The sequence below is a fragment of the Capra hircus genome, chromosome 22, assembly GCF_001704415.2.
Source record: "Capra hircus breed San Clemente chromosome 22, ASM170441v1, whole genome shotgun sequence".
Classification (NCBI taxonomy): domain Eukaryota; kingdom Metazoa; phylum Chordata; class Mammalia; order Artiodactyla; family Bovidae; genus Capra; species Capra hircus.
The window spans coordinates 52,996,813-53,010,000 of record NC_030829.1 but is presented as its reverse complement, the minus strand read 5'-3'; the positions used below and the strand labels follow the sequence as shown (position 1 = coordinate 53,010,000).

The window sequence follows — 13,188 nt, the reverse complement described above, 5'->3', positions numbered from 1 at the left end:
CCTGTGCACCCCAAGTACTGAGTCTGTGCTCTAGAGCCAGGGAACTGCAACTTCTAAAGTTCTCATGCCCTAGAGCCCGTGATATACAACGGATGAGGCCACCACAGTGAGAAGCCCAAACACCGCAACTAGGGAAAAGCCCATACAGCGACTAAGACTGAGCACAGCCCAAAATAAATAAATATTTAAAATTTCCAAAAAGATTGTTAACCTTTCATTGACAATTCTTGCTTACAGAGCTGAAGACACCGGGACCAATATCCATGGTCAGAACACAAGGCAGATGGTTCTGAATGGCTTTCCTTGGCTTTTGATGAGTAAACAGATGTTACAGATGCTGCAAACTGTTGTCTTTCTGAGGAATTAGTGGTGAGTTTGAAGTGAGTAAATAATTAGCCTCCGTGAATAGTCTGCTTGGGTTAACTATAGATGAGAATATTTTCCAAAAAACTGAGGAAACACTAATTCAGTACAATCTGAAGTGGAACGTGCTAAAATGTATTACAATTGGTGGTCATTAATATCTGTGTCAGGCAGAAAAAAAGCTTAGAGTGGGAACCATGCAGAATGCAAGGCCATGTACTTTCCTAGAAGATTTTAAGGAACTTGGGCGTTTCAGAAAGTAAAACCAGGGACACCAAACAGAGTTCACACTCAATTCAGGGTCAGAGTGAAAGGATGTGAGACCAAAGACCTCTCCCCCACACACACACAGTGATGCTGTGACCTCCTGACTTGTTTGGGGGTGATGAAATGATGGAAATTATACAGCCTCTCCCAGGAGGAAGCTTTAAGAGTTATTGTGTTGTGCCTCCAACCCTTTTATTTTCCCCTGTTTATAGGCCAACACACCCCAGGTGGGAGCTGCTGGTTCAGCCTGGGTCTCAGAATAAACAGACCCAGGTGCGGTCAGAGTGCGGTCTCTGATGACTCATGACAGGCATGAATGTGACCCATGACCCATGAATGTGGCTTTGTTATGTAAGGCACTGGGATGTTGACATAACTTAGCATGAGCTAATGGATACAGGGGCTTCCCTGATAGCTCAGTTGGTAAAGAATCTGCCTGCAATGCAGGAGATCTCAGTTCGATTCCTGGGTTGGGAAGATCCCGTGGAGAAGGGAAAAGCTGCCCATTCCAGTATTCTGGCCTGGAGAATTCCAAGGACTATAGTCCATGGAGTCGCAAAGAGTCAGACATGACTGACCAACTTTCACTTTCAATGGATACAGTGATGTTAGACTTTGAAACTTTATTTCAGCCAGAAAAGGGGATTTCATGGGCCTTTCATTCCGCTTAAGTTATCTACTGATACCCATGAGCCCTGGAGTCCATGCTCCACAACAAGAGAAGCCACTGCAGTGAGAAGCCTGTCACAACAACTAGAGAAAAGTCCTTCCAGAAACGAAGACCCAGTGCAACGAACAGAAGAAGAAGAATAAATTTTAAAAATAAACTTTAAAAAATGTTAAAGGCAGAGAAAGGAAGGAGGAGGAGCAGCAAGGAAGATCAGGAAACAGGGCTTCAAGAACCACATGGTCCACAGGATCGGAGATGTACGGGGCTTGGGGGAAGAGATGGGAACCCTACTAAGCTTCTGTCTTATTCCAGAATTCTTATTCACTTCAAGGGAGTGAATAGGTTAGAATCAAATTACAGTGAGGTGAAGAGAGAATGACCCAACCACCCACCCGACTTGCTGAAGGAAGTGAAGGCAGCCCTCTCTGACCGCACTTGAAAAAGCTTAGCTGAGAAAAGTAGGAATAAACCGATGACTAGAGGTTAACTGGAGAACGAGGACCAGTAAAGCCAAGGGATAAATGCACAGTTATGCACAGTTAGTTTTCCCTTGTACCTCAGTATACCCAGGGATTGGTTCCAGGACAAATCCAAGGATGCTCAAATCCCTATGTAAAATGATGTAGTATTTGCATACAACCTATGCATATCCTCCTGAACATTTTATCTTTTTTTTTTTTTTTCCTCCTATACATTTTAAATCACCTCTAGGCTACTTACAACACCTAATACAATGTAAACTATATGTAAATAGTTGGCAGCACATGGCAAATTCAAGTTTTACATTCTGGAACTTTCTGAAATTTTTCAAATATTTTCAGTCCTCTGTTGGTTGAATTCAAGGATTTGTAACCCAGGGACATGGAGGGCCCAATGTATTCCACATTTTCCCCTGATTGTCTATATTTGTACATGTATTACACCTGATGCTATTTACTTAAAATACCAAATACTCATAAACCTTCTTGGCACCCACTTTCTTCCACTGATCACTTGATTCCTACTCTCTATTTCTTCCCCACCTTAGAAACAAACATGTATGCACATACACACTCAAACCTACACTTACACAGACAACTACGTAACTAACCAACCATGTTCCCTAGAGGAAAAGAGTTTCTTGGCCTGACCTTAGATTCCAGACCATCAGACACCAAACACAAAACTGCGGGAAAGTGGGAGGCAGGTGTGACCTGGAAAACAGGGAAGGAAAGGTTCCACTGGGCAGGTATTTTGTCAGACACGATTTCAGCAGAACATTCGAGAGAAGATAATTGGCATTTTATAGGGAATGAAAATCAACAGCATTTCTAATTTTATTTCTTGCTAAGATGACAGCAGGGAATTGTGAATACTGATGAGCTTGGCAAAAATCCGACTTCAGGAAGGGAGAGGAAGGTCCCTCGCGCCTGAAGACTGGGGCTGAGAGCAGGGAGGAGCTGAGGCCCGGGGAGGCAGGCTAGCTTCTTTGCAGGCTTTACCTCGTCAGGAAGGCGCAGGCTTCCAGAAGCGCTGTGGGACACAACAAAGCCAGAGATTCAGAAAAGGATTCCTTTTTTTTTTTCCTTGGAATCAATGCATCAATCAAAGAAGACACTAAAACAGACTTCCCTCTGCCCTTCTTCCCCACTGTAGGTCAAAGCTTGCCATCCCCATATTTCCCAATGACCCCTCCTGCTAAGAGCAGTAGGGCCCAAGGGAGCACACAGAAGCTCTGGTCCTCATTGAGTTTCGAGATTTCCTGCTCTGGCCTGAGTGACACGACCCCCACCCACTTGTCTCCAGGTAAATCAGCTGTTACACTCTCAAGTTCACATGGTCCTCGAATTTCTTTTGCGAGCAACCAATCATCTTCATGCAAATCTGCCTGCAATAGTGTCGACCTCGGCACTCACTCATTCATCCATGAATGCCTCCTGAGCACCTGCTTTGTACGAGTCTCTGCTAAGTCCTGGGGATTCAGTACAGACAGAGGAGCCTGCCCTGCAGAGGCGCATGATCTATGCAGTCCTGAGCGGCTGCTCTGAGAGTAGCCCTGCAGCAGGGTTCTGAGTGTGGCCCTAGATCCACCTGCATCACGATTCCCGAGATACCTGTGGATACAGCAGGGTTTCTCAGCCTTGGCACTACTGACATTTGGTGCTGGGGAACTCTGCATTGTGAAGGCTGTTCTGTGCTTTGTTTAGAAACATCCTTGCTTCTACCCACAGATGCCAGCAGCACCCCCACCCCAAGTCATTAGAATTAAAAATACTTCCTGGCATTGCCAAATGCCTCAGGGACAAAATCATCCTCGGTTGAGAACCACTGATGTAGAGATTCCCAGCTTTCCCCCTCCCGCTGGACCACCACACACGCCCCACCAATGCCTCCAACTCCCCTGGGGAGGGACCAGAAACAGGAACCCGGATGATTCCAGTGCACAGAGGAGGTAGAACTCACTGAGATTTGGGAATTATTGCCTGGAGCCTGACAACACTCTGCTATGTCTTCTAAACGTTTTTAAATTGTTGTCAATACATTTTCCTGGCTAAAATGGTTTATGAGAATTTGTATTCTCTTTATGGTTACTGTTTATGGTAACTGCCTAGAAATCAGAATTTGCCATTTCTCAGTATATATGTATAGACATGTGTACATATGTTTATATGCATTGGAAGGCAGGTTCTTTACCACTAGCACCACCTGGGAAGCCCATGTGTATACATACATACATATATTTACGAACATAGATATATTTACATGCATAAATATATTTACAATTGCTATCAGCATTATAAAAATTTAGCATATTATCTACTGCTTTATTTTATTCTCTAATTCTTTCACTTCATCAATGAGAGCATAATGTCCTGAGGTATTTGTTGTTCAGTCGCTCAGTCGTATCCAACTCTTTGCAGCCCCATGGACTACAGCACGCCAGGCCTCCCTGTCCTTCGCCATCTCCATCTCTGAGGTACAGAGACATTGTATTGCCTTAATGTTTTTAAACCCACATCACCCCTAAAATGTTTGACCCTTCAACTTTGACCTTCATGCAAGACAGTTTCTCAGTGATGTTATTTATATTCCACTTACGGGAGGTTGAGCATTTTTTCAGGTTGGCAATGGCCGTGACATACTCTGTCCCCAAATATTTTTCATACGTTGGTCTGCCTCCAAGTTTGGCCAGACACTCAGTGTTGTCATTGAACAGAAGGTTTTTGGTTTCAGATTTGAACAAACAAAACTGGTCCGGGCAGTTTTTTCCATTTTTCCCGAACAGAGCCTATGTCAGAAGGGCAGACAGTAAGAGACCAGCTGAGGAAAAGAGGAGAGATTATGGACTTGGGAGGCAATCTCTGCTGTGCAGGATCAGCTGCCCGAAGACCGTGGGGCAAAAGGAGCCGAGTTCTAGAATCGATCCACTGCCCTGGCTGAGCCTTCCCCTGCTCCAGGCCCCAGGCCAGCGCCCAGGCGCCTCACCACTTCTGATCTCACCTCCCACCATCTTGCCTTGCTCCTTAAATCTGTGGCTTCTGCCCTCAGAACTTCTTATGGGTGACTGGGTACCAGAGGAGGAGTTTGAGATCCGTCCTCAAGGTTAATCACCTCTAGCATTCTAATAGGCCAGCTCTCCGAGAGGGGCAGTCTGCACGGGAAATCCTCTCTGCCACAGACCAGGTCATTGCCTTGGGCGGGTCACCTGGCCTCCCCCGACCATGGTTCCTCCTTTGTGCCCAGGGCTCCTCCAGAGGTGAGCTGCAAGGACCAAGCACCTTCACGGTGGCAGACCTCTTATCAGCACCTGTGACTATACACAGTGGGAGCTCCAGGCATGCTAGTAATTGGGCTTATTTTTACATCCTAGGGTCACTGTCTTTAAAGCTCATCTGGAAAAAAACATGCCGTTTTAACACAGAACTAGACAAGCTAATAGAAAAATCCCAGACTTGAAGGAAATTATAGGAGGTCTTTCAAATAGAAAGAAATCTTCACACAGACAGCCTTAAATCTATAGAGGTTCTGGGTCAGCTGTTTTTAGAGATTACAAATGCAGGGACCTTGTCAGAGAACATTGCCCAGCCAGCCCAGGCTCTGGAGACATCAGCAGAAGAAACTCAACTCTCTACCTGGCTGTGAAAGGAAGGCTCAGTCACCTCCCTCATTTGCCGGAAGAACAACAGGAGGCTCAAGGAGAGACAGCCTCTCCTGGCTGGGCAGTGAGCACATGTCCAGGGGCCTGAGACTCGGGGCAGGCCCACAGTGCGGACACACACTGTCATCTCCAGCCTCAAGCTGGGGCACGAGGAAGAATGGCTGGAGATGAGCGGACCCGCCGAGCTCTGTGGTTGCCCACCTGAGGGGCCCTTGCAGGTAAGCACAGGCAGGAGGCCCTGTGATCCTTACCTGCTGGTGGAGCAGCACCTGTTCCACGTGCGCTGCCCTATCGCTCCGAGACACCACAGCGTGATTCGGGGCCACCGCCAGGTAGCAGCTCTGAGCCTCCGTCACAGGCTTCGTGGTGCCATCGAGGCAGAGCAGCCTGAAGTCCTCGCGATTCAAGTTCTTAGCCCAGTCTGCAGAGCTCTCTCCTGGAGACAGAGAGAAGGCTGCATCAGCCACGGCTGCCCGGCTGAGTCCAAGCCTCCTTTCTGGGGCTGTGACCACCCACCGGCCTCTTGAAATGCGCACACGTGAAGGAGAACAAATAAAGCTTCTCAAGTTATACAGACTTCAAATGTATCAAATACCAGCACTATATGCTCATGATGGAGTCTTACTCAGCAACAAGAAGGAGCCAGGTTCTGACGCATGCTACCACGCGGATGAAAACAGGATGCAAAGTAAGACAAACCAGTCACAGAAGACCACTTATCATAGGATTCCATTTCTGTGAAATGCCCACAATAGGCAAATCTATTTTTTGGAGACAGAAAGTGAGTTGGTGGTTGCCAGCTCTGGGGGGTGTGGGGAAGGGACTGCTAACAGGAGCAGAGCTTTTTAAAGGGGTTTTGTGAACGTTCTCCAATTGGATTTTGTTGGCAACTGCACCACTCTGTGAATATGCTGGAGATCACTGAATCAGACAGTCCAAATGGGTGGATTTTACAGTATATAAATTATATCTCCATAAAGCTGTTACATTGGACTGTGTATTATAAAAATATGAAAAATCCATATTTTCCAGCAAGTTCCAGAAATAGAAGTGCTGGTTTGTGTTCAAGAAGAAATTGTTTTCTTTCGTATTCCAACGCTCTTAATGTAACTAGAAGAAGGATAGGAACTTCTCTTATGGGTTTATCCAATATATTTAAATCAATTTCAATAAAAGACAGTTGCAAAATCACAGAGCAGCTGCTTAAAACTATACTCATCTGAGCCCTGGAGATCACTTAGATTCAAGGTTCCTGAATTCGAAATACAGTTGTGTGCAGGCCCGCCTGTGTGTACGCAAATCACCTGTGTGTATGCAAATACGGCTTCCGCGGTCACACAGCTGGCTGCTTCTCTCCTTTTGCCCTCTCCCCTCAAGAAAATACTTCCTCCAACCTCTTGGCTTTGTCTATCTGATACTCAGATCATCCCAAAATTTACATGTCTGGCCTCAGTTACTCTCCCCAGGGACTTGAGGAAGCAGAGCCTAGGACTGTAGCTGTCACTGAGGGAGGGAGGTGGAAAGTTGAGGCAGGTCCTTCTCCAGGGGAGGAAGTGGTAGTTCCCTCTGGGTGGAGAGGCTGATGGGAGGTGAGCACAAAGGTGCAGTTTAGAACGAAGCAAACTGCGGAGAGTCTTGAATTTATCATTATTATTTTCACCAGAGGTCAGAAGAGAGAGTGGCTACTTCTCTACTGGCTGGCGGATCTTCCGCTTGATCATCCGCCTGTGATTTTGCCCTCATTCACTCTCCAAGGAGTCTCCCCACTGAGAGCTCATAGGGGCTGAATGAAGGCTTCTACTTCCTTCTAAAAAAGGGGAAATTTTTACTTGCATATGTTCAACTTTTTTTTTTAAGTGTCATTCACCTTCAACTTCTGATCGGCTGAGACAGGCAGATGGCGTGCTTCTGTGGCCCAGAGTCAAGGGCACCTCTGGAACTGACTGAGCCCCATAGTAACCATTGCCAAAAGCCCACCTGATCCTTACCGACCAGTTTCCTGACCCCATATTATTAACAGGAAAAATTGCCTACCCTGGTACTCACCCTCTAGCGCCCTAACCAATCACCTAATGCCACCCTTCCAGCAGCAATTTTCGTCTTGAGGTTATAAAAACTGGCTACTAACCCAGGAAAGAGTCGGCTCTCCCTTGAGCCTGGTTGCTGTTCTAACAGCGTTCGGTCGACCATCCCTGGTCAGGAGGTCGGCCCACTGTGCCTGCAGCACCCTCATTATCTCTGCTCCTTGTTCTTATAAAGTCACTCCTTGCTGAAATACTTTGTGTCAGGAAATTCTTTTCCAACCCGCGCAGGGGCTGCCACAACAGTAGGCTATGTTGTGACGGCAGAAATTGTGCTCTGCAGGGGAAAGGACAACACCTTCACCTACCATTTGTGTTCTCCCAGACTGTGTCGTTTTTCACAAATGCAACGTCCCCAACGTCCTCAGCCAGGCACCTAAATTGTTCCAGAGAATAAAAACATTGCCAGAGAGGAAAGACTATTAAAATTTTCATAGCTATTTATGATACACATTCCAAAACCTGCAACGTGGAAGTAAACATAGAAAAAATAAAGACAAATATGTCCAGGAACTTTTAGAGTTTAAAACAGTAGCTCAAAGACTTCTAAGTACCCTCCCTCCTTGTAAAATGCCAATAACATGGCACGAATGAGATTTTCTTTTTTTAAGCCACAAATCCATGAGTGAGAGGAAGGCAAGAGGGAAAGAGGGAAGATAATAATGTCATTTGGAAGTCAAAGATCAAATGGATGAACGGTAATTGACCCAACAGAGCAAAGAAAACTGTGACATAAATTGGACGCCCAAGTGTCCAACTTGGGTGGGGAACACCCAGGGAGAAAGCTGATGTGCACAGCAGAACTCCAGAAAGACTCAACAATTAGAAGTACTAGGTACCACTGAAAGAAGCTGAGAACAGGAGGACTAAATAGAGCCGATATAAATGCAGCGTAAATACACACGTGCCATCCAATGGATTAAAAGAAGACCCACACATATAACCTCTTGAAGTTTCAGAACACTGAAGGGAGATTTAAAAATAATTTTTACAACTATTGCTTATTTCTTTTATTTTTTAAAATCAAAAACTTTTCAAGAAAATAACTTTCAAAGCATTTTACACTGGCTGAAACCCCGAACTCATTTTTCCTAAAGAGTATTTTTCATTCATTGTTTAATCTCTGAAATTTAGAGATAAATATGCATCAAATATGTCTGATTTATTTACGCTTCAAAAAAATATTCTTTGTGTAGATCTGTTTACTAAAACATCTCATGAGCTTTCTAAAACTTCTCTCTCAGAATTAGGAAGCCAAAAATAAACTGCTAAAAACTTAAAAACAATTTTCTTTTCAAGAAGAAAAAAAATGTCATATACAAAGAATAAGGGAAGCAATGGCAACCCACTCCAGTATTCTTGCCTGGAAAATCCCATGGAGGGAGGAGCCTCATGGGCTGCAGTCCAAGGGGTCACTAGGAGTCAGACACAACTGAGAATTTTCACTTTCACTTTTCACTTTCCTGCATTGGAGAAGGAAATGGCAACCCAGTCCAGTGTTCTTGCCTGGAGAATCCCAGAGATGAGGGAGCCTGGTGGGCTGCCGTCTATGGGGTCACACACAGTCGGACACGACTGAAGCGACTTAGCAGCAGCAGCAGCAGCAGCAGCAGCAGGGATCAAAAACCACTATCAGCTTTCTCATCAGAAACTTTAGATTTAGAAGACAATGGATTGATGCTCTTAAATTTCTAAATTTGCTTATTTTCTTTCTATGTTGCATTCTACATAATTTTTTCATATACTTTCCACATCACTACTTCTCTTTTTAGCTATGTTTAATCTGTCAAATTGGTCAGCTGCATAGCTAACTTCAATTGCTGTACTTTTTTTCCTTTCAGGAAGTTCTATTTATTCCTTTTAAGAACACTCACCTGCTGATTCTTCTGTTTTCCACTTCTGGCAACTTCTTCCCTGTGTGTTTGCTTAACAATGTTACTGTTTTTACTGTGTCTGGCTCATTATTATTCAAAGAGTATTTCTGAGCAGTCTTTGAGGCCTAACCTGAAGATTCTGTCTTCCAGACAGGTTCCTAGAGGAGTGATCTTGCTAGTCTAGGGTCACTTTTTTTGGAATTATGAGTTGAGAATTTCTGAACCATCCTAAGAGACACAAGTTGGAGCTGCAAATTCATGTAAGAGCTGGCCCATGGTTTCACTTTTTCAGGGATGGTGTGTATTTTCCTCCGCATCTAGGCCACTTGAAGCCCTATGGGAGTGGAGGGGAAGCTAGGGAAAGCTACCTCTCATTCACTCCTACCCTAAAGATGTATGTAACCTCTGAGTGTAAGTTTGTCAGAGTCGCTAACTGTCCTCAGGACAAAGTGGCTCCACTTAGCTCCCTCAATCCCTATTTGCCTTAGATTTTAGTCTAATAATCCCTTGTTACTTTGTCAGCTGTTCAATGCTCTCGGGAACATGTCTGTGTGTGTGTTTGTGCTGAGTCCAACACTTTTCCTTGTTTTTCGTGGGACCGTTGGTCAAACCAGTTAATGCTGCCATTTCCCAGATGTGGAAATCCTGCCAAAATTCCTAGGAAAATTTTTTCTAGCCTACATTTAGTTATTCAAACTATAAATCCCTTCAAGGGTGGACTAAAGATGTTTTTAAACATGTAAATACTCAAAAACCAGCAACTCCTATTCGCTCTTCCTCAAGAAGGTATGTTCTGTCGCAGCAAAATCAAGAAAGTGAAAGATGCAGGGTCCAAAAAACAAGTCCTTTAACGGGAAGTAAGACAATGGAAAATCCCAGAATGATGATTCAGGGGAATCCCACGGCCACAGATGTGCGGGGGGCCTAGAAAAGGCCAATCTAGGTTGGGAAGGAGGGTGGAAACTTCAGATGCAACATCCGCAGGTAAACGATGCACCTGGGGCAGCACCCAGTCTGTTTATGCACAGGATGTTAGATTTGTGCTACGAGTGGAAGGTCTGGGGATGAATGAGTGATTTTTTCAAAGCAGTACAGAAAGTGAAGTGAAGTTTAATAAGACATTTATCAACTCCAGAGTAAACTAAAACTTTGTACAGTAAGGTAAATATAATCTTCTTGTATCACATATTTTAATATGTGACTAATATTTGCATATTCATAATAAAGTAAACCCTGAATACGTCATACTCTTGCTGGATGCTAAAAGGAGGTGAAGCTTGTGGTTATGAGTAGAAGAGGCACAGGAGCAGTAACAGAAGCTAGATTTTCTTCTTTCCTAATAAAAAGTCAGCAGAAAATGGCTGGCATTTAAAAATTGAAAACCAGCAATATATGAGGATGTTAGAAACAGAGAGATGAACAGAACTTCCAGTTCCAACTTTCGAGTTGAGCAAAAGACAAAGCATTTTCTTCTAGTATAAATAGGAGTTCTAAAGTGTATGTGTTTTCAGTGAAATAGTGCCTTACTATAGGTTTGAAAAGGAAAACCTCATGGTTTTTTATCAGACAAGTTGTCCAGTATTTCTGAGTGGAATCACATTACAACTTTTCCATGTGCAAAAATTTAGCCCCTTAAAATTTTTTTCTAAATTCATGAAATATTTAATAAGTCACTCAGAGTATAGCAAAAGCTACTTTTATATCATCCCATCACTGAAGAGAGGGCTACTGAATTTACATTAAAAAAAAATTCCAAGACCAGTTTGAGCAGTGTTTCTTAAACACATGACGCCACCTGGTGGTGAAATATATTCTTGGCAAATAGAGATAAAATAACGGATGGGGGAGAACTCTGCCCTTCAAACCCCCAACCATATCACTCAGAAGTAACAGCTGCATGAACGTGATTGAAAAAATGAGGACTGTGAAAAGATACTGTAATTCACTAAGTGTTTATAATTTGTGAGTTCTGAAAACACTTTTTGGTATATTTTTCACTAGTGGAGAATAACTCTGCAACACTCTTTCTCCGCCATTTCTAAGGCCAAAATCAAAGAGAGCAGAAAAACGTGAGACATAACTACCTAAACTGGGGGAGAAGGTGGTGCCTACAGGAAAGAGAATTCTTCCCCATAAAACTGAGTTGCCGAAAGGATTTACACCACAACCTCTCCCTATCTGATTCTGAACACGACACTGAGGTCCACTGAGATTGACCTTGGTTCCAGGACACAGGAAGGGGCCCAGCAGAGCTGAGGTCAGACAGCCCCGGGGTCAGTCCCCACTCGTGGGATGATGGGAGCCCTCCCCAGCCCGCCCATCAGCTGATCCCCAGGCTGCCCCCAACAGACCACATCAGGCCCCTTAGCAAAGCAGTGCCAAAGACTTGCAGGCACAGCAGGGGGAAGGAGAGGTGGGACGAACTGAGAGAGAAGCACTGAAATGTAACATCACCACGTGTAAAACAGAGAGTCAGTCGCTGTACCACACAGGGAGCTCAACTTGGTGCTCAGAGATAACCTACAGGGGTGTTCTCAGGGGGCAGGGGGCAGAGAGGGAGGAGATGTACATATACTTCTGGTACTCACGGCTGATTCGTTTTCTATGGCAGAAACCAACCCAACATTGTTAAGCAGTCATCCTCCAATTAAAAATAAAGGAAATATATTTTACAAAGAGAAAAAAAATAAAAAGGAATGTGATGTGCCAAGACCCTGGAGGCTGAGGGCCAAGGCCCTGTCCTGGTGAAGCCTGGCCACAGCACCCACCTGAAAGCCCCGGTGTAGCCATAGTACTTCTCCTTAGAGTTGGGCACACACTTGTCCAGGCCCTGGTCATCGCCGGCACACAATGCACAGAGGCTGGATTTCGGGTCGGCCCCAGGGGCACAGCTCTGACTAAAGAATTCATCTGCAGAGAAGAAACATGGGGAGCCAGCTCTTCCTACCTGTATCAAGATTAAGCGGTCTCTGCCTAGCAGGTGACAGGCGTGGCTTGTTCTGACCAAGGCAGACAGAACACGCTCATTATAACACATAGTAACAAGTTACCACCAACCTGGGCCCCAACAGGATTCAGAAAAACTTGGGACTATAGGCAACCTGACTGGGGCTGGAGAAGAGAGTCTGTGACTGTACAAAGGGTCCCATCCTCGCAGCCTCGAGCAGGGGACTCAGCTTGATGAACTCCGCGGCCATTGTATCAGAAGCTGCAAAATGTCCAGGTTCTGCTCTCCCCTTTTCCTCAGTAATAGGAACCCTGCTTTTCACCAGGGCCCCTGGTACCCAGTAAAACAGAGATAAGCCTTATCAGACTGTGGCTAGTAAGCCACGTGGCCAGGCACTCACTTCTGAAATATGAGCGGGAGTATCGAGGGCCAGTGTCCTGACATCTTCAACAGACAGCTGGCATACACGTTCAGCCCCTTCTCCTTCCCTTCCTTCATTCTGCACGTGGAAAGCAGAAGCGCGGGCTGGACCGCCAGATGTGACATGAGCCGTGAGTGACCTTGAGCATGGAAGTCACATACGTGTCAAAACAGCCAGATATTTGAAAGCCAGGTCCCTGATTCCATGGTGCTGTTCTGTCAGCTCTGGACAAGCCACCTTTGGGCTTCACTCACATGAGAGAGAAATAAGCCTCTATTCACTTCTACTGGGGGTTCTCTGCCCTTGCGGCTGAACTGGATCTGGACCAACTCATCATGCGATTTAGCCCATATTAAGAAGTTAGTGGAGCTTCTCTGGTGGTAAAGAATCCACCTGCCAATGCAGGAGACTCAGGTCCGATCCCTGG

At 45.1% G+C, this 13,188-nt stretch overlaps 1 protein-coding gene across 1 annotated transcript in view; it reads right to left on the bottom strand.

The window, feature by feature from the left end:
• The window catches only part of LTF (lactotransferrin), a 30,421-nt gene continuing 19,818 nt past the window's right edge, over nt 2,586-13,188 (bottom strand). Inside the window, 5 exon segments of the mRNA NM_001285548.1 lie at nt 2,586-2,812; nt 4,379-4,568; nt 5,690-5,874; nt 7,828-7,895; nt 12,162-12,303. Coding sequence (NP_001272477.1) covers nt 2,778-2,812; nt 4,379-4,568; nt 5,690-5,874; nt 7,828-7,895; nt 12,162-12,303 — 620 coding nt within the window. The 3' untranslated portion in view covers nt 2,586-2,777.